The following is a 26,305-nucleotide window of genomic DNA, read 5'->3' as shown; positions in this document are numbered from 1 at the left end:
CTGAAGGTCACTAGTTCGAGCCTCAGCTGAGGCAGCGTGTTGTGTCCTTGAGCAAGACACTTAATCACACATTGCTCTGCGACGACACTGGTGCCAAGCTGCATGGGTCCTAATGTCCTTCCCTTGGACAACGTCGGTGGTGTGGAGAGGGGAGACTTGCAGCATGGGCAACTGCCGGTCTTCCATACAACCTTGCCCAGGCCTGCGTCCTGGAAACCTTCCAAGGCGCAAATCCATGGTCTCACGAGACTAATGGATGCTTATAAATAGTCCGAAGGGATTACTATATTTGCCATTTGAATACTAATTTAAGAGGTTCGACACAAGATTGCAGGCCAAAGTGCCTGTTTCTGTGCTGTACTGTTCTGAGTACTAGGTTCTATATAAGGAAAATTTCAAAGCTTTTTGCTTTCAAAAGAGGAAGCAATGCAACATTGAAATGATCAAAGTATCATGTAAATTGGGATGTGGTTATTCACAGTGTTGATGACTGAACACCAAGTTGTGTGCGTGTCCATTAAAAGCGTGGAGAGGAGAATACTGTAAATATTATTTACCATCTAGCTCTGTGGCATTTCCACTGTTTCATTAGGTTGGAGTGCAGGTAAATATAGAACTGGAGTAACATCAGAAGTTATGACTCTGGAAAAGCGACTTGAATACAACGTAACAGAGTAAGTACATCATTTTAATGTTTTCATCTAGGTAACGTTTCATGGTCAACTAAAGTACTTTATACTTTATTGTCGCCAAACAATTGATACTAGAGCGTACAATCATCACAGCGATATTTGATTCTGCTCTTCGTGCTCCCTGGAGTATAAGTCGATAGTAAATATTAAAAATTTAAATTATAAAATCATAAATAGAAAATAGAAAAGGGAAAGTAAGGTAATGCAAAAAAACTGAGAGGCAGGTCTGGATATTTGGAGGTTAAGGCCCAGATCCGGGTCAGTATCCGTTCAGTAGTCTTATCACAGATGGAAAGAAGCTGTTCCCAAATCTGGCCGAACGAGTCTTCAAGCTCCTGAGCCTTCTCCCGGAGGGAAGAGGGACAAAAAGTGTGTTGGCTGGGTAGGTCGTGTCCTTGATTATCCTGGCAGCACTGCTCCGACAGCGTGTGGTGTACAGTGAGTCCAGTATAGTATAGACAGTAACAACGCATTCAAGATGCCAGAGGAACTCAGCAGGTCAGGCAGCATCTACAGAGAGGAATAAACAGTCAACTTTTTGGGCCAAGACCCTTCATCAGTACGGTCTCGACCTGAAATGTCAACTGTTAATTCCATTCCAGGCCATTCCCTCTTCTCATTGCTACTGTCAGGTAGGAGGTACAGAAGCCTGAAGGCACACACTCAGCGATTGAGGAACAGTTTCTTCCCCTCTTCCATCTGATTTCTGAATGGACATTGAACACATGAACACTACCTCACTACCTTTTTAATCTCTTTTTCCACTATTCATTTACTGTAATTTTATATATATACTTCTTACTATAATTCAGAGTTTTTATTATAGTGTATTGCAATGTACTGCTGCCACATAACAATAAATTTCACAACATACTTTATGCCAGCGATATTAAACATGAATTCGATTCTGATTCTCTACCTGACCTGCTGAGTTTATCCAGCACGGGGGTTCCCAACCTTTTTCACACCATGGAGCCCGACCATTAAACAAGGCGTCTGGGGGCCCCTAGGTTAGGAACCCCTGCTCCAGGATTTTGTGTGTGTGTTACTCTGGATTTCCAGCATCTGCAGAACCTCTTGTGTTATAGATTGCAATAATTTTTATTAAAAGTGCTTCTTTTTTAATTAGTGGACAATAAATCTCCTTTGGAATATTTACCATTCATCTAATTGGATTTTTTGCTATGTGGTACTGAGAGTAGAGATAAAAATTGCTCTACATTTGATCCCTGCACTGAGCTAAGATAGATCTGGACTGAGTATTAGAAGATGCATCCCACACTGTATCTCAATAAATAAATAAATCTAATCAACCTGGTTCTAATGAAGATTGAGCTCAGCAGGCTCCTGGCATACACAGAACATCGTGGATTCCAAAATCTTCAGCTATAAACAAAATACTGGAGGAACTCAGCCCGTCAGGTAGCACCTGTGGTGGAAAATGGAAAGTCAACATTTCGGAGCAAGGTCCTTCATCTGACTAGATCAGGGGTTCTCAAGCTGGGGTTCACGGAACTCTTAAGGATATTGGTCCATGGCATAAAAAAGGTTGGGCATCCCTGGTCTAGATGAAGGGTCTCAACTCAAAACATCAACCATTCAGTTCCTTCCACAGATGATGCCTGATCTACTGAGTTCTTCCTGTGTTTTGTTTGTTGTTTCAACATAGAGTCATAGAGTCATGAAGCAATACAGCACTCATATAGACCCTTTGGTCCATCTAGTCCATGCTGACCAAAGTCCTAATTTCCAATGTTTAGCCCATATTGCTCTAAGCTCTGCCCCTCCATGTACCTATTCAAATACTTCCTAAATGATTCTTTAAGTATGGTCCTTAGCCGTACCGGGTGGTCGAGTAGTGTTGCGTTTAGCGTAATGCTATCTTAGAGCCAGCGACCGGAATTCAATTCTGCCACTGTCTGAAAGGAGTTTGTACATTCTCTCCATGACCGAGTTGGTTTTCTCTGGGTGCTCTGGTTTCCTCCCATTTTCCAAAGACATATATGTTAGTAGGTTAAATTATGGGTGTGGGCTCATTGGGTTGGAAACGTCCATACCATGTTGTATCTCTAAATAAAAATAAAATAGAATATTGTTGTACCTGCCTCAAACATGTCCCCTGGCAGCTCATTCCATGTACTCAGCACCCTCAGTGTGAAAATATTGCCTCTCAGTTCTCTTTTAAGTCCTTCCCCTCTCACCATTAACCTATGCTCCTAGCTTTGGACTCCTCTACCCTGGGGAAAAGACTGCTACCACAAAACCCAATGTAGATTGGGGCACTGCTTTGTCGACCTCCACTCCATCCACAACCCAACGTAGGCTGGGGGACCACCTTGTCAAGCACCTCCACTCCAAGCACAAAAAACGGGACTTCCCCAGTGGTCAACCACTTCAATTTCTATCTGCATTCCCATTCTGACATGTCAGTCCAATGCTTCCTCTTCTGCCATGATGAGGCCGCTCTCAGGTCTGAGGAGGAACACCTCATATTCAATCTTGGTAGCCTCCAACCTGATGGCATAAACATCTATTTCCCCAGCTTCCTCCTCCACCTTCACTATTCTTCAGTTCCCTACTTTGGCCTCTTACCTGTTCCCCTCACCTGCCTATCCCCTTGTGCCTTTTCTCCTTCCCTTTCTCCTATGCTCTACTCTCCTCTCCTATCAGACTCCTTCTTCTCCAGCCCTTTACCTTTTCCACCTATCACTTACCAGCTTCTTACTTCATCACCCCCCCGACCCACCTGGTTTCACTTCTCGCATCCACACTTTCACCCACCTTCTTTTTTCTGGCTCTTCTCCCTTCCTTTCCAGTCCTGAAGAAGGGCTGCAGCCCAAAACGTTGACAGTTTATTCATTTCCAAAGACGCTGCCTGACTTGCTGAGTTCCTCCGGCATTTTGAGTGGATCATTCTGGATTTCCACATCTGCAGAACCTCTTGTGTTTACCCACTACTTATCTATGCCTTTCATAATGTTTCACAATGCTCCCATTTTTCATCAACAGTTGCTGCAGGGAGGCACAGGTTCAGCTCCAGTGTTCCACAGAGTGTAATAACTGATGGGGCACTCATCGAAAACCTAATCACTCCAAGAGATCCTGTTAGTCTTGGCCATCCCTCCTCCTCAGGTCGCGGGGTGGAGAAATGTCTCCATCAAAGGTGCTCCTTCCCTCTGCTATTTTGCAGGTCACCCTTGAGCAAGGTGTAGTAACTGCTTAGCCCTCCAATTATGGGCATGTGAAGCCATGGGAACAGGTGGTGGATGGTCGTATGAGCAGCTGGTGTGTATCACAAGTCCTGGTTATGCGACCACTAACACCAGGCAGACAGTCTCTGAAGTGTATTGATAATGGCTGGCGTCCCTATCTTATAAAGACATTGCCCCAAAGAAAGCAATGGCAAACAATTTTATAGAAAAAATTGCCAAGAACAATCATGGACAAGGACCATGATCACCTAAGTCATATGACACAGCAGATAATGATGATGATGTTCGGTGGTGGGGAAAATGCTAGAGTCAGTTATCAAAGATGTGATAACAGCACATTTGGAAAGCGGTGAAATCATCAGACAAAGTCAGCATAGATTTGTGAAAGGAAAATCATGTCTGATGACTCTTATAGAATTTTTTGAGGATGTAACTAGTAGTGTGGATAGGGGATGAACCAGTGGATGTGGTATATTTGGATTTTCAAAAGGCTCCTGACAAGGTCCCACACAGGAGTTTAGTGTGCAAACTTAAAGCACACGGTATTGGGGGTAAGGTATTGATGTGGATAGAGAATTTGTTGGCAGACAGGAAGCAAAGAGTGGGAATAAACAGGACCTTTTCAGAATGGCAGGCAGTGACTAGTGGGGTACCGCAAGGCTCAGGGCTGGGACCCCAGTTGTTTACAATATATATTAATGATTTAGACGAGGGAATTAAATGCAGCATCTCCAAGTTTGCGGATGACACGAAGCTGGGTGGCAGTGTTAGCTGTGAGGAGGATGCTAAGAGGATGCAGGGTGACTTGGATAGGTTAGGTGAGTGGGCAAATTCATGGCAGATGCAATTTAATGTGGATAAATATGAGGTTATCCACTTTGGTGGCAAGAACAGGAAAACAGATTATTATCTGAATGGTGGCCGATTAGGAAAAGGGGAGGTGCAACCAGACCTGGGTGTCATTGTACACCACTCATTGAAAGTGGGCATGCAGGTACAGCAGGCGGTGAAAAAGGCAAATGGTATGCTGGCATTCATAGCAAGAGGATTTGAGTACAGGAGCAGGGAGGTTCTACTGCAGTTGTACAAGACCTTGATGAGACCACACCTGGAGTATTGCGTGCAGTTTTGGTCCTCTAATCTGAGGAAAGACATTCTTGCCATAGAGGGAGTACAAAGAACGTTCACCAGATTGATTCCTGGGATGGCAGGACTTTCATATGATGAAAGACTGGATCGACTAGGCTTATACTCGCTGGAATTTAGAAGATTGAGGGGGGATCTGATTGAAACATATAAAATTCTAAAGGGGTTGGACAGGCTAGATGCAAGAAGATTGTTCCCGATGTTGGGGAAGTCCAGAACGAGGGGTCACAGTTTGAGGATAAAGGGGAAGCCTTTTAGGACCGAGATGAGGAAAAACTTCTTCACACAGAGAGTGGTGAATTTGTGGAATTCTCTGCCACAGGAAACAGTTGAGGCCAATTCATTGGCTATATTTAAGGGGGAGTTAGATATGGCCCTTGTGGCTAAAGGGATCAGCGGGTATGGAGGGAAGGCTGGTACAGAGTTCTGAGTTGGATGATCAGCCATGATCATACTGAATGGCGGTGCAGGCTCTAAGGGCCAAATGGCCTACTCCTGCACCTATTTTCTATGTTTCTATGTTGAATCTCTCCTAATGGATCAAGGATATGGAATACCATAACTCATTTATGAGATTAAATATTATGAGGCTCTGAGACTAGAACGAGAGGACAAAGCCTCAGGATTCAGGGGAATAGATTTAGCATGAAGATGAGGAGAGACTGCTTTTCCAAGACAGTAGTGAATCTGTTGAATTCTCTGCCCAGGGAAGCAGTACAGGTTACCTCTTATTGAAAAGGTCAGGGTGCAGGACTGGAGGCCAGTGATGGCCCAGTTCAGTTCGCTGCTCTGCTCTGCCCTAAACTAAAGGTCTATGGACAGACTCTCTTTGTGGACTTCAGTTCAGAATGCTATTTGCTTGAGTTTATTGGTTGCATGGTTTGTTTTTTCTCTCTGCACATTGGGTGTTTGACAGCCTTCTTTTCATTATTTTTTTTTAGTTTATTTGTTTCAACCCAGATAAGTGTGAAGTGGTTCATTTCAGTAGGTCAAATTTGAAGACAGAATATTATATTAATGGTAAGACTCTTGGTAGTGTGGAGGATCAGTGAGATCTTAGGGTCCATGTCTGCTGCTGCGCAGGTTGACAATGTTGCTAAGAAGGTGTATGGTGTGTCGGCCTTCATCATCTGTGGGACTGAGTTCAAGAGCCGTGAGGTAATGTTGCAGCTATACAAGACCTTGGTCAGACCCCACTTGGAGTACTGTGTTCAGTTCTAGTCACCTCATTACAGGAAGGACGTGGAAACCATAGAGAGGGTGCAGAGGAGATTTACAAAGATGTTGCCTGCATGTTGTATGCCTTATGAGAATAGGTTGACTGAACTTGGCCTTCTCTCCTTGGAGCAACAGAGGGTGAGAGGTGACCTGATAGTGGTGTATAAGATGATGAGAGGCATTAATCGTGTGGATAGCTAGAGGCTTTTCCCAGGGCTGAAATGGCTAACATGAGGTGGCATAGTTTTAAGGTGCTTGGGAGTAGGTACAGAGGAGATGTCAGGGGTAAGTTTTTTTATGCAGAGAGTGGTGAATGCGTGGAATGAGCTGCCGGCGACGGTGGTGGAGGCAGATACGATAGGGTCTTTTAAGAGACTCCTGGATAGGTACATGGAGCTTAGAAAAATAGAGGGCTACGGGTGAGCCTAGGTAATTTCTAAGGTAAGGACATGTTTCGCACAGCTTTGTGGGCCAAAGGGCCTGTATTGTGTTGTAGGTTTTCTATGTTTCTATGTAGCTTTAAGGCATCCGTTAGTCTTGCGAGACCATGGATCTGCGCCTGGAAAGTCTTCACTCTCCAGGGCGCAGGCCTGGGCAAGGTTGTATGGAAGACCAGCAGTTGCCCATGCTGCAAGTCTCCCCTCTCCACGACACCAATGTCGTCCAAGGGAAGGGCATTAGGACCCATACAGCTTGGCACCAGTGTCGTCGCAGAGCAATGTATGATTAAGTGCCTTGCTTAAGGACACAACACGTTGCCTCGGCTGGGGCTTGAACTCACAACCTTCAGGTCACTAGTCCAATGCCTTAACCACTTGGCCACGTGCCCACTCTATGTAGCTTATATACATAGATTCTTCAGCCTCATCAGAAAGTAGAGGCATAGGTGAGCTTCCTTGACTGTATGGGTCATATTCTGGGACTATGTGATGGGCAATCCCAGGAGTTTGATACTGGTTGCAGATTTCCACTGCTGTGCCGCCAATGTAAAGGGGGTTGAGAGTGATGCGAGGCCTCCTGAAGTTAATAATTATCTCCTTTCTCTTGTTGACCTTAATGAAGAGATTATATCTAAATGCAGGCTTCTCTGACGGGGCAGAATCCCCTCAATGCTGCACTGAAATGCCCAATCTAGGATAGATACATGGAGCTTAGAAAATTAGAGGGCTATGCAGTAGAGAAATTCCAGGCAGTTTCTAGAGTAGGTTACCTGGTCGACACAACATTGTGGGACGAAGGGCCTGTAAAGAGCCGTAGATTTCTATGTTTCTATGTTCTATGGGAGATGAATCTCAAGGTTGTGTAATGTATACATACTTTGATAACAAATGTACTTTTAACTCTGATTAGATATATTCAAGACACAGGTAGATCAATTTTTGAACAGCGGGGGAATTAAGGGTTATGGGAAAAGGCAAGCAGCTGAAGCTGAATCCATGGCCAAACCAGCCATGATATTATTGAATGGCAGAGCAGGTTCAAAGGGCCAGATTGCCTATGACCTCTCTTATTTATTTTGTTCTTATTTAGGGAGTCCAGAGGGGATATATTTAAATAACTACCTGACAACAGTGCGAAGAGTTCCGTCTCTCCCGGCTGTTGAGAGGATCAATGGGCTGCAAATACCTCAGTACTTCGTTACTCCATCATTCAATTCTGCTGAAAGTACCTAGCTCTGGCTAAACTGGGTCAGCAATGTATGACCAAAACATATTCAGAAGTAAAGTCTTCATGAAATTAGGCTTTTGGCCATACTTAGCTGATCCAGTTTTATATTCCTTGATCTGTAGGGCAGATTGGAAATGTAAATGCTGCACAATTTTTCCAGATGTAATGTGATCTTATGCATGACTCCAAATCCAGAATCAGAATCAGGTTTATTATCACTGAATCAAGATAATAATGGGATAATTCCTAAGTAAATCACAGAATTTTTTTCTTTTTAAAATGAATAACTTTTGTTCCATTATGATGGATGTGGTTACAACCCTCACAATCTATTTATACTGAATACCTCTTGACAAAGATTGGAAAATATCTAATAAAATAAAGTGCAATCATTTCAAAGTAAATCTATGAGTTGTCTCCCACTTTGTTACAAATATACTGGATTAAAAACAAAAGGGTTTTTCCCCCATTCCCTAACAGAATGCCAAGAAACGGTAGCCTCAAAATGCAGAAGAGAATAATGATAATTGGGTTTATTAACATGAGTAAAAATGCTCTGTCATTTAGAAAGTTACATCTCTGTTAGAAATTCAAGAAGTTCAGTACAGAAATAAATTTCCCAAAGATACTGTTTCTACAATTGGGCTGTGGTTTTGTAGGGACATTTACTGAAAGAGGAAATGATTTCAGTATTAATTAACTCACGTTCTATAGAAGTACAGTTTGAACAAGGAGTATGTTTAATCTGTAACTATATTGTATGTACCACTTATTGAACAGACTGTAGAAGGTGATGATGAATCTATTCAGATCGTGGGTGGTGATAGCAACCTCGTTGATGTGTTATCTGTGTGCTATTAGTTGTAAATTAGTTGGTTAATTGGTCACATGGGTCCATTTGTCTATCTATTTATTTATTGAAATACAGTGCAGAATAAGCCCTTCTGGCTCTTCGAGCTACGCGTCCAACAATCCCCTGATTTAACCTTAGCCTAATCACAGGACAATTTACAATGACCAATTAACCTACTAACCGGTACATCTGTGGACTGTGGGAGGAAACCGGAGCACCCGGAGGAAACCCACACGGTCACGGGGAGAACATACAAACTCCTTACAGACAGCGGCGGCACTTGAACCCGCGTCGCCTGCACTGTAAAGTGTTGTGGCGCCCAACCAGGTGACGCGGGCTTGTCCGGATGGAAGGTCCCTCTTACCGTGTTAAATCTAAATCTAATTCTCCTCCCAATTGTGTAAAAGAACAATAAAGTTTTGTCACAGTTAGGAGAATCTACCTATGGAGTACTTACTTTACACAGGGCTGGTCACCTTACCCAATGAAGGACATACATATTGTGCAAGTGGGACATGGGTTTGCTGAATTAATTTCTGAGAGGATGATCCTACGATAAAACAGAATAGAATGGGACTACATTCTCTGGAATTTAGAACAATGAGAAGCCATTCCATTGAAGATTAAAACGTTCTTCAAAGTCTCACAAGGCAGAAGTGAAGAAAGTGAGTGGATTGGTTGTGGGAACAGTTCAATGATGCGACAAGTGAAGTTGGGTGAAGTTACCCCCTCTGGTTCAGGAGTCTGATGGTTGAGGGGTAGTAACTGTTCCTGAACCTGGTGGTGTGGGTGCTGAGGCTCCTGTACCTTCTTCCTGATGGCAGCAGTGAGAAGAGAGCATGGCCTGGGTGGAGGGGTCCCTGATGATGTATGCTTCTTTCCTGCAACAGCACTTCATGTAGATGTTCTCAGTGGTGGGGTGGGCTTTACATGTGATGGACCGGGCTGTATCCATTACTTTTTGTAGGATTTTCCATTCAAGGGCATTGTCGCTTCCGTACCATTTTGCAGAGGAAGATCAAGAATTTTGTATGCAGCTATATGGATTGGTGATCCCTAATTTCCTGTGAAGACAAACATTATCTTCACAGTAATCAATTCCCAGTGCGGTTTGTAAGGAGTTTGTGACCGCATGGGTTTCCTCCAAAGGTGTGTAGTTAGAGTAGTGAGTTGTGGGCCTGGAAGCATGGTAGCACCTGAGGGCTGCCTGGCACAATCCTCACTGATGAGATACAAACAATGCATGTTGCTGTTTGCTTCAATGTGTAGGTGACAAATGAAGCAAGTGGAAAAATAGAAGATATTAGCAGTGGGGTCCTGCAGGGATCCGTTTTGGGGCCGCTGCTGTTTTTGATTTACATTAATGATTTGGATGAGCACATAACGAATAAACTAGTGAAGTTTGCAGATGACACAAAATTAGGGGGTTGGGCTGATAACATTCAGGCAGCAGAATCAATACAGTTATATCTAAGTAAAATCCAGATGTGGGCAGATAAATGGCAGATGAAATTTAATGTGTCAATGTAAAATATTATATGTAGGAAGTAGAAATATTAGATATAAATATACAATGGGGGGGGGTCCTGAGTTAGAAAGTGCACCGCATGAGAAGGATTTGGGGATCCTGGGAGACTCATCACAGGACAATGCACAGAAGCAACTAGGAAGGCTAATAGAATGTTGGGCTATATAATGCGCTCAGTGGAGTTCAAGTCTAGAGATGTTCTCCTTAAGCTGTATAATGTACTTATGAGGCCACACCTTGATTGTTGTGCACAATTTTGGACTCCATATTTTGTGAGGGATGTGAAGGCAGTGGAGAGAGTTCAGAGAAGGGTGACAAGACATTCCAGGTCTGCAGGGTATGAGCTATGAAGAAAGATTGAAAGAATTAAATCTTCTTAGCCTAAGTAGACATAGAACTGAGGAGACCCGATAGAAGTGTTTAACAAAATTAAGGGTGTAAGGAAGGTGGATGCCAGCTGCTGCTTCAAGATTAATTTATCATTGAGAACCAGGGTCATAGGTGGAGGGTAGTTAAGGGGAGATTTCAGACTAATCAGGAAGCATTTCTTTACACAGTGAGCTGTGGACATACTGGAACAAACTACCTAGTTCATTAGTTGAGAGTTGTACCCTTAGAGACTTCCAAATCTAAACTTGATAGTTACTTCAACATACTATGTGAATAGAAATTTGGCAAGCTTTGTTGGGTTGAATGGCCTGTTCTTGTGAAAAATGTTCTAATATTCTAAATCTATCTTAAATATTAGACAAATTGCACTCAGAACACACTGTCAATGTCATTATGAAAGTTTTGGATAGAAACTCCATTGATTGATAAGGAATTCATAAAAAAAATTGAAGATCAAGTTTCAATGAGAAAGATCTGTCAGAAGCATAGAATAGATCAACTCTTGACCTCACAATCTACCTGGCTACGGCCTTACACCTTACTGTCCGCATGAACTTCATTTTCTCTGCTACTGTCACACTTCATTCTGCATTCTGTTATTGTTTTTCCTTGTACAACATCGATGCACTGATGTAGTCAAATGATCTGTATAGATGGCATGGAAAACATGGTTTTTGGTACATTACATATGACAATAATAAACCAATTGTAACGTGGAAGCAGGTTTACAGGTTTGGAGAGTGAGACAGAAAACACTTATTCATATAAGCATATTAATCATTTATTTACAAACAGTAAAAAATTTGACCAAACATTTAAATTCCCTCAAGTTACACAAACTGCAAAACTAAATAGTCAACAAACAGATACTTGGCCAAAAGTGCACATGAAGCATACCTTCCCAATGGTTCTGTGAGACGTGCCCTGGAGACAAAGGAAAAAAAATAGAGAGAGACCAAGCCTCCCGCTTTTGCTGCTTTATATCCCCCAAGGCACCCAGAACCAGAAATTGGTGCTGTGGTGCACAAACCAACCAAGGGGAAAGAGCACCAGCAGTTATTAAACGGACCAATCAATGAGACATGGCAGAAGCAGCTTTCAACTGGTAAATAAGTCACACACCCACACAACATGAATTTACCTATTCAACAGGCAGCGGGGTGGAGATATGACTCTACCTAAGGAGGTGTAAGGCACTCCTTCCCTCCACTAGTGTCTAGGTCACCTTTGGGCAAGTTATAGCACATGATTAGACCCCCCCACCCCCCACCCCCCTAATCAGGGTCACATGAAGCCACGGATGGGAGTGGGACAAACAGTCCATGAGCAGTGTGGCTGGGATTGTTCTGGCCGTTTTCTGGCACCTTTCTGTAAATATGTCCGTGATGTCGCGTATGCTGGAATGATGATGCACTGGACAGTTTTAACTACCTGCTGTGAGCCTTCCAGAAATGGTGACAATCATATCATAAGATTTTAGTTATCTGTTTAAAAAAGACCATAAGATTATTAAAATATAGGAGCAGAATTAGGCCATTTGGCCCATTGTATCTGGTCTGCCATTTCATCATGGCTGATTCATTTTTCCTCTAAGCCCCAATCTCCTGGTTTCTCCCTGTATCTCTTCATGTCCTGACCAATCAAGAGTCTATCAACCTCGTCTTAAAATGTTGGCAACCCAATGTTGAAATAATTAATTGGAGAAAAGCCAGTTTCAATGAGATTAGAGTGGATCTGCCTGAGGTAACTTGGAATCAAAAGTTGACAGGCAAAACTCTAATGGCACAATGGGTTGACATTGAGAAAGAAATGGTTCAGGTGCATTTGAGGAACATTGCTGTGAGGGACAAAGAAAGAACAAAGAAATTCAGAGCTCCCTGCATGACGAGGGAGGTACAGGAAAAAAACAAAAACAACACAGCTCTCGGTATGACAAGTGCTGGGTTATAAATACTTGAGAGACACGCTGATTACGAAAGAATCAAAGAGGAAATGGTTAAAGTAAAAACAAGAAGCAAAGAGAGTGTAAGAGAAAAGTTTGGCTGCCAGCCTAAGCAGAAATCCATTTGTGTTCTAAAGGTCCATAAGACATATGGACCTGGATGCTGAAGATTTATAAGGCATTGGTGAGGCCTCACCTTGAGTACTGTGAACAGTTTTGGGCTCCTCATCTTAGAAAAGATGTGCTGGCATTGGAGAGGGTCCAGACGAGTTTCACAAGGATGATTCCAGGAATGAAAGGGTTATCATATGAGGAACGTTTGATGGCTCTGGGTCTGTACTGGCTGGAATTCAGAAGGATGAGGGGGGATCTCATTGAAACCTTTCGAATGTTGAAAGGCCTAGACAGAGTAGATATGATAAGGATGTTTCCCATGGTGGGAGACTCTAGGACAAGAGGGCACAGCCTCAGGATAGAGGGGCGCCCTTTCAAAACAGGGATGCGGAGAAATTCCTTTAGCCAAAGGGTGGTGAATTTGTGGAATTTGTTGCCACATGCAGCTGTGGAAGCCAGGTCATTGGGTGTATTTAAGGCAGAGATTGATAGGTTCTTGGCATCAAAGGTTATGGGGAGAAGGCCGGGAACTGGGGTTGAGGAGGAGACAGAAAAAAGGAAAAGCCATGAATGAATGGCGGAGTAGACTCAATGGGCAAGATGGCCTAATCCTGCTCCTATGTCTTATGGTCTTATATAAGCAGAATTAAACCATTCAGCAATCAAGTCTGCAACAGGGGGTTGCTGGGGGTTAGTGGGTGATGCAGGTCGAAGGGCCGGAAAGGCCTATTCCACACTGTGTCTCTAAATAAACAAATACATACACAGATGAATCTCCATACCAGATGGTGATATAGCTGGTCAGGACACTCTCTGGTAGAATGTGCTTAGATTGCCTCGATCTCCTCAGGAAGTAGAGGCGCTGCTGTGCTTTATTTCAGCATCTTGGAACTTAGAAAAATAGAGGGCTATAGGTAATTTCTAAAGTAAGGACATGTTTGGCACGGCTTTGTGGGCCGAAGGGCCTGTATTGTGCTGTAGGCTTTCTATATTCCTATGTTTCTATCTGTAGAATCTCTTGTGTTTAAAAACCACGAAGAACAACTGAATGAGTATCCAAAATTAATGGCATTGCCTGAAGGACAGATACCTCATCACAAAATGTCCTTATTAGAAACAAATGCACAAGACATACAACATTATTGGCTAGACGTAAGAAGTGCGAAGAGATCAGGACAATGCTGTCGAAATAAGTGACGCTGCAGACTGTAACGTTGAAACAGCGAGCTATTGGTCTCCCTCTCACTGTGGCAGGAGCGATCTCTCTCTCTCTCTCTCCCTTGTTAGTGAGAGAGAGAACCTGTGGACGTCAGTGTTGGGATGGACATTGACTCTAGAAGGACCCTAGATAATGGTCTCTCTGGGGGCTTTGCTAGTGATTGCATGGTGGGTGGTGGGGGGGCGGTCTGATGTTTCCTGCTGGAACAAGTGAGGGGAGGAGAGGGGGGAGGGTTGATGCTTTTGTGTGGGGGGGGGGCGGTCTGATGTTTCCTGCTGGAACAAGTGAGGGGAGGAGAGGGGGGAGGGTTGATGCTTTTGTGTGTGGGGGGGGGAGGGATGGCTTTGGGGTTCTAACATTTTTGTGTCATTCATCCTTTGGGATTTTTCTTCTGTTTTGTGGATGTCTGTGGAGAGTAAAAGTTTCAGGTTGTATACATTCTCTGATATTAAATGGAACCATTGACAATTATAAACCTTATCTGTGATGTACCTGATGACCTTTATAGACTTACATTTACTGCACTTGTCTATATGCTCTCACATTTTAGATGTCCAAGTGTTACAGGGACAGTACGGTACCGTTGCAGTTAGCATAACATTATTACAACACCAGCGACCCAGGGTCATTTCTGCCACTGTCTGCAAGGAGTTTGCACATTCTCCTCATAACCTCTGGGTACTCGAGTTTCCTCCCACAGTCCCAAACAAAAAGACAGACAGATTAGTAGGTTAATTGGTCTCGCGGGTGTAACTGTGTAATGCAGTCTCGTTAGGCAGGAAGGTCCCATTACTGTACAGCATCTCTAAATAAAGTGTTCCTTTCTCTTCCCATCAGACACAGCAATTTGAAGACCTCTACTTCTCGGTGGAAAAAGTATGTGAATGAAACAAAGCAGGTCCTGCAGATCCTCTGGAGTGCTTACTCCAGTCCGACGCCAAGCGGCTGGAACCAACTGTTTGTTCTCCTCCTGTTATGCTTGTGCATATCCGCCATCGCCGGTGGGTTACTCCACAACTGGCTGCTGTCATCTCTGAAGTACAAAGGGTACATGAGCAACTTCATAACCGGAATTTTCATAATCATCATGTTCCTGCTTCTCTTCCTGGTCCATCCCATGCGCTGTGCGTTCACCATTGTGGTCCCCACATTGGGCACGAAACAAGGCCGCGATCTCTTCCTTTCCACATGCTTCATGCTCGTGGCCATCAACATCATCCCCAACATTATGGGCAACATGAAGACGGTTCTCAAGCTCTTTCAGTGCGTTGCAATGACCTCAATCACGAGCCTAAAGAACTCAACTAGCATTGTAAGACATGTCAAGGATGAGCTGGTTGAAGAATTGCAGAAGCTACAAAAATTGAAGGAAATGACGTTCATCACATCAGACAAGAAATGGGAATTAAACTCTGATATCAATCTAACAGCAATCCAGAGCCAATTGCATGCAATTGGCAAAGATATCCAAAGTGAATTTGATAAAGTTCATACCTTAATCAGTGAGATTACTCTGTACACCAACCGAGCACTGGCTGCCTTTATCTTCTTCTATCTGGCCTTCACCTCCATTTGGTATCTCAAGGGCTACCTGACAAACCTGGAGTTTGACAATGTGTATATAACTGGCAAGTTAACTGACCTACTACAACCAAAGAAAGGACAGCATTTACCTAAGCGAACTGCCAGTAAAAAGCTAATCCGATCCACCGGGTTAAAGATGTCATCAAATGAAGTAGCCGCATGCATCAAGCAAATGCTGATCAGCACCGCGTATTTAGCCATATCCACAATTATCATCATAGCGGATTTTGTCATCTTCTCGTTCACATCGGAGGTCCTGCGTTGGACAGTTGACATCCCACCTGTACAGGCTGCTTTGGGATTTGAATACACAGTAATAACTCCTTTACTACATCTTTTCTCATGGTTCTGCTTTTCTCTTGGAGGCGTTGGCAATTATGAGGGGTGATTGATAAGTTTGTGGCCAAAGGTAGAAGGAGATAAGTTATTAACTTCAAACTTTCTGCATTATCTGTCAAAGAGTTGAACTGCACGTGCATGTAACTAGAGCATCTTGGACCTCCAGGTGGTCCACAGCAGGTGATTGATAAGTTCGTGGCCTAAGGTAGAAGGAGATGAGTTATACAGCTCTCATTACATGCACATGCAGTGCAACTCTTTGAGTGAAAATGCAGAAAGTTTGAAGTTAATAACTCATCTCCTTCTACCTTAGGCCATGAACTTAATGAACTTATCAATCACCCCTGCTATGGACCACTTCTGGAGGTCCAAGACGCCGACTTCTACAAAGAAGGGATCCGTATGCTCCACGACCGCTGGACTAAGTGTGTAAATGTAGGAAAAATAAATGTGTTAGGTTTTCTAAAATTGACTCCTTCTACCTTAGGCCACGACCTTATCAATCACCCTTCGTATCTTGGTTATCAACTCAAAAACAACAGCTGCTTTTCTTGGTGATAACCAGATTAACAAAGTCAAGTCAAATCAAATCAATTTATTGTCATTTAGCTACATAATGTATATAACGTCTATAACCGTATATAGAAATGAGACGTTTCTTTGAACCAGGGTGTAAAGTGCAGTAGTACACATAACACACGATAACTTATGAAGGTAAGGATAAAGTCTACAGATGAATCACACATAAATAACAAACTAAAGTGCATTAATATTAAATATCGTAAAGTATGGAACAGATTAACCAGTGAAAATTCAAATACGATGCGACAGGGAGTTCAGAAGCCCAAAGGCCCGGGGAAAGAAACTGTTTCCCATCCTGACCGTTCTTGTTTTTATCCATCAGAGTCTCCTGCCTGACGGTAGTAAGTCAATGGCTAGGATCCTTGATAATACTAAGGGCCCTGCATATGCAGCGTTTCTGATAAATGTCCCCGATAGATGGTAAGGAGACCCCTATGATCCTCCCCGCTGTTCTCACAGTCCTTTGTAGGGACTTCTGGTCCAATACTCAACTGCTCCTATACCAGAAAGAGATGCAACTTGTCATGCTGACACTCTCACTGGTGCTCCTGTAAAACGCAGTTAAGATGGGGTGGGGAGAGCCTTGCTTTCCTCAGTCTTCTTAGGAAATGTGCCTTCTTGTTCAGGGAGGTGATATTAAGGGACCAGATGAGGTAATCCATGATGTAAACTCCTAGGAACTTGAAACACTTAACGGTCTCTACAAAGGAGCCACGTATTTGCAGAGGGGGGATGGTTTATCTGCAACTTCCTGAAGTCCACAATGAGTTCCTTTGTCTTCTCCACATTCAGGCTTAGGTTGTTCTTCTCTCACCAATCAACCAGCCGCTCCACTGCCTCTCTATACTCGTCATCATTCTTGTTCTGCAGACAAGTGGTATCACTTATATGAGGTTAGATCCAAAAGGCTGAAACAGGCAACCTCCATGTTACAGGGGAGGGTCAGGGGCTTGCCTTTCAATGCTAGTCAATTTCACCAGTCTCTAGTGAAGGGGAAGAAGCCAGGATAAAGAGGTAGGGGAGGGGAACTAGTACAAGCTGGCAGGTGATTGGTGAGGCCAAGTGAGGAGCAAGGAGGGTGGGTAGGGGAGGGAAAGGAAATGAGAAGCTGAGAGGTGATGGGTGGAATTAAAAGCTCTTACTTAAGACCATAAGATCATAAAACATAGAAGCAGAATTAGGCCATTTGGCCCATTGAGTCTGTTCTGCCATTCCATCATGGCTGATCCAGTTCCCTCTCAGCCCCAATCTCCTGCCTTCTCCCCATAACCTTTCACGCCCTGACTAGTTAAGGATCTATCAACTCCACCTTAAATGCATCCAGTGGCCTGGCTCCCAGAGCCGACTGTGGTAACAAATTCCATAGATTCACCATCCACTGGCTAAAGAACTTCCTCCTCATCCCTATTCTAAAGGGAAGTCCTTCTATCATGAGGCTGTGTCCTCTGGTATTAGACTCCCCCCACCAAAGGAAACATCCTCTCCACATCCACTCATCGAGGCCTTTCAACATTTGATTGTTTCAGTGAGATCCCCCCGCATTCTTCTAAATCCCAGCAAGTACAGTCACAGAGCTTACAATTGCTGCTCATATGATAATCCTATCATTCCCAGAATCATTTTCGTAAACCTCCTCTGAACCCTCTCTAGTATCAGCACATCTCTTCTTAAATAAGGGGTCCAAAACTGATCATAATACTCCAAGTGAGGCCTCACCAGGGTTTTATAAAGCCTCAGCTTTACATCCTTGCTTTTATATTCTAGTCCTCTTGAAATGAATGCTAACATTACATTTGCCTTCCTCCCCATCAATTCAACCTGCAAATTAACTTTTAGGGAATCCTGCATGAGGACTCCCAAATCCCTTTGCATCTCAGGTTTTTGAATTTTCTCCCCATTTAGAAAATAGCCTGTGTTTTTATTCCTTCTGTCAAAGTGCATGACCAAGTTCTTAAGTCAAGTAGCTCAGCTTCTTGTCAATGGGGATTCCCCTGTTTATTTCCTTCCAGGGATTCTGCCAGACTTGCTGAGTTCCTCAAGCATTTTGTGTGCATTGTTCAAGATTTCCAGCCTCTGCAGAATCTCTTGCAGAATCTCTTATCTCTTGGGTAAGAATAGTAAGAGTGAAGCTTGCACACCACAACTTTCCTCAGAATGCAAGATAATAATTGAATCATTTCTATTGATGATACTGATTTGGGAATAGCTATCATCCAAGGCAGGGGTTCCCAACCTATTTTATGCCATGGACCAATACCATTAAGCAAGGGGTCCTCGGATCCTTGGTTGAGAACCCCTGGTCAAACGTATGGAGTAGTCTTCTCTGATAGCTCATATCTTATAATTTGATAACCCCCATTAGTATATCAAATCAGAATCAGGTTTAATTTCACTGGCATGTGTCGTGAAATTTATTGTCTACGTGGCAACAGTACATTGCAATGCATAGGTTGTGTTCATGGGCTGACTGTCCATTCAGAAATCAGATGGTAGAGGGGAAGAAGTTGTTTCTGAATCATTAAGTGTGTGCTTTCAAGCTCCTGTACCTCATTCCTGATTTTGCAATGAGAACAAAGCATTGCCTGGGTGATGGGGGGTTCTTGAGGCATCACTCCTTGAAGATGTACTGGGTGCTACGGAGGCTAGAGCCCATGATCAAGCTGACTGATCTTACAACTCCTCAATCCTGTGCAGTAGCCCCCCGCGCCCCCCGCCAACCAATACCAGATGGTGATGCACTCAATTAGAAAGCTCTCGACGGTACATCTGTAGAAATTTTTGAGTCTTTTCGGAGACATACCAAATATCCTCAAACTCTAATGGAATAGAGTTTGGAATAGCCATGCCTTCTTTGTAGAGGTAGTAAGTGATGAACAATGTTGTAAAAACATATCTCGTATTCCTCAGATTTGTTCATTGGAGAGAAGGAGGATGAAAGGTGACTTGATAGAGGTGTACAAGATGATAAGAGGCATACATCGAGTAGACAGCAGGGACTATTTCCGAGGGCAAGAATGGCTATTATGAACAGGCATAATTTTAGGGGGTGTGATGTCAGAAGTAAGCTTTTTCACACAGAGAGTGGTGGGTGCCTAGAATGCACTGCCTGGGTTGGTGTTAGGGCAGGGGTTCTCAAACATTTTAATGCCATGGACCAATACCATTATGCAAGGGGTCCGTGGACCCCAGGTTGGGAACCCCTGTGTTAGAGGCTGATACTTAAGGGACATTTAAGAGACTCTTAGATAAGCATATGAATGAAGGAAGAATGGAGTATTATGTGGGAGGGAAGGGTTAGATTAATCTTCAAGAAAAGATCATCGTGTGCCAAAGACCCTGTCCTGTGCTGCAAAGTTCCATGTTCTATAATTTTGCAGAAGTTCCATCTTCAACTGTTAACCAAATAGAAATTCCCATTTGCAAGCCAAGAGTTTCTCTTCCTATGTGCCTGTGTGGGAAAAGAACACAAGAGGTACAAGCCATGCAAAATTGGGGTGGCATGGTAGCGTAGTGGTTAACACAACATTTTATAGTACAGGTGACGCGGGTTCAATTCCCGCCGCTGCCTGTAAGGAGTTTGTACGTGCTCCCTGAGACTGCGTGGATTTCCTCTGGGTGTTCCGGTTTCCTCCCACAATCCAAAGACATACCAGTTGGCAGGTTAATAAGTCATTGTAAATTTGATTAGGCTAGGATTAAATTGAGGGATTGCTGTGTGGCACGGTTCGAAGGGCTGGAAGGGCCAGTTCTACATTTCATCTCCCTGTATCTCAATAAATAAATTAATTAATCAAATAAACAAAAAGTCAGGAACTGCATGAAGAGATTCATATAGCTTTGCCAATTTTCTCTGTACAATGTGTACAGGTTTAAGTGCACCCCTCCGGCTCCCTCTTAACCCAAAGCAGAACCTGGGAAATCATCCTTCCAATATTATTGGATAGTTGAGTCTGAGCTATAGACTTTTGGTTAACCTGCTGGTAAATATTTCATATCCTGTGGTATTTTGTTTAGAAGAGAATTGAAAACAGGACCTGAAATTATTTAGAATTTCTAGTCCTTCATTCCTACCAAATGCCTCCTCCCAATCTCACATTGGGAAACTGGTAGAAGGGGTGGGATTGCAATTTCTTTAAAAATACATACAGTCGCTAATGCTTTTGATTTCCAGCCACTTTCAGTCTTCCTTGCTCTGTATACGAAAGCAGACAAACAATTCAAAATAGTTCCATCATTCATAACATTTCTATCTCTGCCTCTGGGTGGCAGGGTGACGTCTCTACCAAAGGAAGAGTAAGGTGCTCCTTCCCTCTGCTAGTCTTGATTAAGGTGTTGCATCTGCTCAGCACCCCCCCCCCGATCAGAGTCACATGAAGTCATGGGAGCAGGTGGTGGATGGTCGTATGAGCAGCTGGTGCATATCACAAGTCCTGGTTATGCGACCACTGACGCCAGGCAGACAGTCTCTGAAGAGTATTGATCATCGCTGGGGTCACCCATCTTGTAAAGACTCTGCCCAGAAGATGACAATGGCAAACCACTTCAGTAGAAAAATTTACCAAGCACAATCATGGTCATGGAAGGGTCCTGCTGAAGGGTATTGGCCAGAAACATCGACTGTACTTTTTTTCCATAGATGCTCTGGCCTGCTGAGTTCCTCCAGCATTTTGTGTGTATTGCTTGGATTTCTAGCATCTGCAGATTCTCTCTTATTCATGGAAAGACCATGATTGCCCACGTCATACTGTTGTGACTGCGATCGAAATCACTGGGAGGCACTGAAGCTGGTGGATAAAGAAGTCTTTATTCAACACATGAGCAGGTATCATACTGGAGACACTCTTAGAAAGGGCTCCTAGACTCAAAGTACATCATGTTTTTATACCCTTAAGACCAATGGTAACTCAAAACAGTTTCAATAGTTACAATGATGTCATTTACTTCAAATCTTTGGGTTGACAATGCTTCCTTTGAGTTACACATAAATTTCAAACACCTAAACCTTCACACCAACACTTCAGACACCCTAGATTGGATGTTAATCACTGCAGTCTCTAAACTGCATTCATGCATATGCAGACACCTCAGGTCAATGGGATGTTTCCTGGTTTGCATCTGACCCCAGACTCCATCCCCGGAAAGACCACTGTTCTGAGTTGCATTTTAAACTCAATCCACAATCCACATTCAGATCTGAAGACTGATTGCTGCTGAAATTCATATTTGCTATTTTCCATAACTCCAGAATACACCCTAACAATGCAACATGGCACATAATGAATGAATGAATCTCTACCTCACACAGCCTCCTCACAGCTTGTCAATGTGATTGTCCCTGAAGTTACATGCTGCTTCCAGCATGAACACAAAATGGTATCATAGAACAACATGAGAACAAGATTGTTTATAACACATGCATCATTTGATAAAATAAGATGCAGAGATAGAGTGAACAGCTGGCATCTTTTTCCCTGGGCAGCAATGGCTTGTATGAGAAGGAACAACTTTAAGGTACACATACAAACTGCTGGAGGAACTCAGCAGTCCAGGCAGATCTATGGAGAGGAATGGAAGGTCGATGTTTTGGGCTGACACCCTTCAAGACCGGAAAGGAAGGGGGAAGAAGCCAGAATAAGGAGGTGGGGAGAGAGGAGAGAGTACAAGCTGGCAGATGAGAACAGGTGGGGGGGAGGATGGGGGATGAAGTGGGAAACTGGGAAGGGACTGGTGGAAGAAGTAAAGAAAGCTGGGAGGGGATTGGTGGAAAAGGTCAGGAAGCTGGGAGGTGGTTGGTGGAAGAGGTAAAGGAAGCTGGGAGAGGATTGGTGGAAGAGGTCAGGAAGCTGGGAGGTGGTTGGTGGAAGAGGTAAAGGGCTGAAGATGAAGACAAGCGATAGGTGAAACTAGGAGAGGGGGGACATAGGTAGCTGAGGGAGGGTGATTAAGTGATTGGAGGAAAACATAGGGGAAATGTCAGAGGTATCTTTTTACACTAAGAGTGGTAGGTGCATGGAACACGCTGCCAGGAGCAGTGGAAGAGGCAAGTACATTAAGGACATTTAAGACACTCCTACGTAGTCACATAGATAGAAGTAAAATAGAGTTCTAAGTAAAAGGGAATGGTTAGATTGATCTTAGAGTAGGTTAAAAGCATAACATTAAGGGCCAAAAGGTCTGTACTATGTTGTAATGTTCTATGTTATTTGGGATAAAAATGTGAAAATTTCTTTCTAGTTTTCTAGTTTCCGTCTGGTAGATTCCCTAATCTATGACAAGATTTTAAACATGAACTGGTCTTTTTCAGGGAACTATAAGGACTGCACTGGAAGAAATTACTAATTTGGAGAGAAGCGTGAAGAAGAAAGCTCACTTCCCCTGGAATTTCAACCTTACATCAGATAGATGTGTATTTCAGACTTCTCCTCCAGATATCCATATCATCTATATTGTCGGCCTGCTCTACTTGATTGCTTATATTACAGTGTTTTTGGAAGCCTATGCCTTGCGAGCCCGAAGAAAGATTTCTGCGAGCTTCTTTGAGAGCCGGGAAAATGAAAGGGTCAAATACCTCCAGCAAAAGCTACTGAATAATTCGGAGCATGAGTTCAAAAATAATGCAGTTGTTTTCACTGTGTCAGAGCAATGCCACGTAAGCTTTAAAAGGCAATGCATTAAATCATAAGACGTAGGAGCAGAATTGGGCCATCCTGCCCATCGAGTCTGCTCCGCCATTCCATCGCAACCCCATTGTCCATAACACTTGACACCCTTACTAATCAAGAACCTATCTACCAACTGTATGCAAAGTGTAACTAACCTGTTGGCTTAGCATTTTGAATTACAGTGTATAAGAAAGAATTATATTGTGTTACATCTTGCATCACCTCAAGTCCCAAAGCACTTGTACAGATAACATGTTGGTGTTCCCCTTCCATTTATCCCAAGAAATGCTGTACTCTGCCATAACCCGCTGCAACTGCATTTACTTTTGTTGAATTTTGCTTTTTAATAAACCATCTCTAACATTTAACTGTAGACCAGTCTGTTAATTGAAAGACCAGGATCAATTAAGTACTCCATTGTTCCAGGTGCATGAGACTAACAGCAAAAAGATTAATTCATCACTCTGAAACATGATAGTCAAATTTGCGAAGGAAGTATTCAAAGTTTAAAGTACATTTATTATCAAAGTATGTACAAAACTATGCAAATGTCATACACACATATATAGTGTATAGCTAGGGCGCCTAAGACTTTCACACAGTACTGTATATGTCTCTAAATACTACCCTAAGATTCATTTTCTTGCAAGCATTTCGAGTAGAACAAAGAGGAATTACACACAAAGACCAATTCCCAAAGAAGACAAACAGTGCAAATACAAATAAAAAGCAGCTAATATTAATAATAATAAATGACTAACACTTAGAACATGAGTTGTAGGGCTAGTTTAACTCACCTCTATAAACTGGTCCTGGTATGTAGGTGGTTTCAAAGTTCAAAGTAAATTTATTATTGAAGTACAGACATGAGACCACTTACTATCCAGAGATTCTTTTTCTTGCAGGCATTTACAGTAGAACAAAGAAGTACAATAGAATCAATGAAAAACTACACACAAAGCAAGACTGACAAATTGTGCAAATGCAAAAAGAAACAAGTAATAATAAATAAATAATATTGAGAACAGGAGTTGTAAAGTCCTTGAAAGTGAATCTGTAGTTTGTGCAAACACTTCAGTGTTGAGGTGAGCGAAGTTATCCATGCTGGTTCAGGAGCCTGATGGTTGATGGATAAAACTGCTCCTGAACCTGGTGGTGTGGCACCTCAGGCTCCTGTATCTCCTTCCTGATGGCAGCAGCAAGAAGAGAGCCTGGACTGAATGCTTTACTTCATAAATCATTTAGGTTGGCATGTGGAGAAAATGACTATTGAAATAAATATAAGCAAAATTTTTTTTTTAAAGCTACACATTTTGAACATTTGAAATCAGGTTCCCGTCTCTCTTTCTCTCTCAGTTCTGATCAGGGGTTCCCAACCTGGGGTCCACAGACCCCTCAGTTAATGGTCAGGGTCCACGGTATAAAAAAGCTTGGGAACCCCTGGTTCCAAAGAAAGGTCCTTGACATGAAATATAAAGTATTTCTCTTTACTCAGATGTGGTCTGACCTACTGAGCATTTTCCATTATTAGACTCAAGAATTCCTTGAATTTATAAGATGGAGTTCCTTAAAAATCATAAAGAGGGATGGACAGTTTTGAGAATGGAAAATCTTCGCTTTAAAGGAATCTAATACAAGAAAACATAATCATAAAATTAGAATTGTTCAATTGCATTCCAATTTTATGTTTACATCCCCCTGATCTGGATTGGAATTGCACTGAAATCAGGAAATGTACTTTCACAATGATTGCCGAATTCATTGAAATGATCAAAATAGAAGAGGGATAGGTAATCATTTTGTACAGCACCTGTCCTCAAAAAGTTCAAAAAGGTTCAAAAGTAAATTTATTATAGAAATAAGTAAATGTCACCAAATACTACCCAGAGGTTCCTTGAGTTTGTTATAGCTGGGGGTGGTAATGGGGACAAGCTCCCACTACCTATTAAATGTTCCCAATGACGTACCTCTCAAATAGCCTCTGAGAACCAAGTCCAGCTCCTGACCTTCACGTGTGGCTTAGCACCTAAGCTGGTGGAACCGTTTCTACTGACAGCAGAAGGGGCAAAGGCGGGTTACTGGCACCTTAAGACCAGAGAATGTACAGTGGAATTGAATCCGGGTCACATGCACCGTAAGAGTTATGCTAACCATAAGACCATAAGATATAAGAGAAGAAGCAGGCCATTCAGTCCATCGAGTCTACCCTGCCATTCAATCATGGCTGATCCAATCTTCCAGTCATCCCCCACTCCCCTGCTTTCACCCCATACCCTTTGATGCCCTGGCTAATCAAGAACCTATCTATCTCTGCCTTAAATACACCCAAGCCACTCATTGCAACAAATTCCACAAATTTACCATCCTCTGACGAAAGTAATTTTCCTGCATCTCAGTTCTAAGAAGATGTCCTTCAATCCTGAAGTCGTGCCCTCTTGTCCTAGAATCCCCTACCAAGGAAAATAACTTTGCCATATCTAATCTGTTCAGGCCTTTTAACATTTGGAATGTTTCTATGAGATCCCCCCTCATTCTCCTGATCTCCAGGGAATACAGCCAAGAGCTGCCAGATGTTCCTCATACGGTAATCCTTTCATTCCTGGAATCATTCTCGAGAACCACCACATTTACTGTTTTGCGGTAGTAGATAAAATTACTATTAAGTACAAAAGAGATAAGAAGAGGAATAATAAGATAACTTTCATAGATTCCACTGAGGTGGTTCACAACCCATTGAATTTTCCAGTATCAGATAACCCACACAGGTTCACCTGTCCACATAGGTCCTTCCTTTTGTTCACCTTCCCCATCTCTGCATCATCTGTCCATCCCCCCACCCCACAGCCTGGTTCGACCTGTCACCTACGAGCCTGTCACAGCTCTCCCTCACACTACTCATACTGTCAGATTGATTTATTAATTTACTTATTGAGATACAGCGCACTGTCCTGCAGCCCCCAAATTAATCCTAATGAAATTACAGGACAATTTACAATGACCAATTAATCTACCAACCACTACATCTTTGGGCTGTGGGAGGAAACACACACAGTGACAGGAAGAATGTACAAATTCCTAGGGGCAGCGGCGAGAATTAAACTTGGGCCACCTGTACTGTGCTAACCACTACACTATCGTACTGTCCTCAACCTTTCC

The 26,305-nt window shown here is 42.9% G+C and overlaps 1 protein-coding gene across 1 annotated transcript; it reads left to right on the top strand.

Moving 5' to 3' along the window:
* Nucleotides 1-503: 503 nt before the first annotated feature.
* Nucleotides 504-23,448, top strand: ocstamp (osteoclast stimulatory transmembrane protein). Its single transcript, XM_063074229.1, has 3 exons — nt 504-674; nt 14,820-15,879; nt 22,792-23,448. The coding sequence occupies exons 1-3, from the start codon at nt 637-639 to the stop codon at nt 23,167-23,169; spliced, it is 1,476 nt and encodes a 491-aa protein (XP_062930299.1). The 5' UTR covers nt 504-636; the 3' UTR covers nt 23,170-23,448.
* Nucleotides 23,449-26,305: the final 2,857 nt, after the last annotated feature.

The sequence above is a fragment of the Mobula hypostoma genome, chromosome 2 (assembly GCF_963921235.1).
Source record: "Mobula hypostoma chromosome 2, sMobHyp1.1, whole genome shotgun sequence".
NCBI classification, from domain to species: Eukaryota; Metazoa; Chordata; class Chondrichthyes; order Myliobatiformes; family Myliobatidae; genus Mobula; species Mobula hypostoma.
This window is presented reverse-complemented; position numbering and strand designations above follow the sequence as displayed.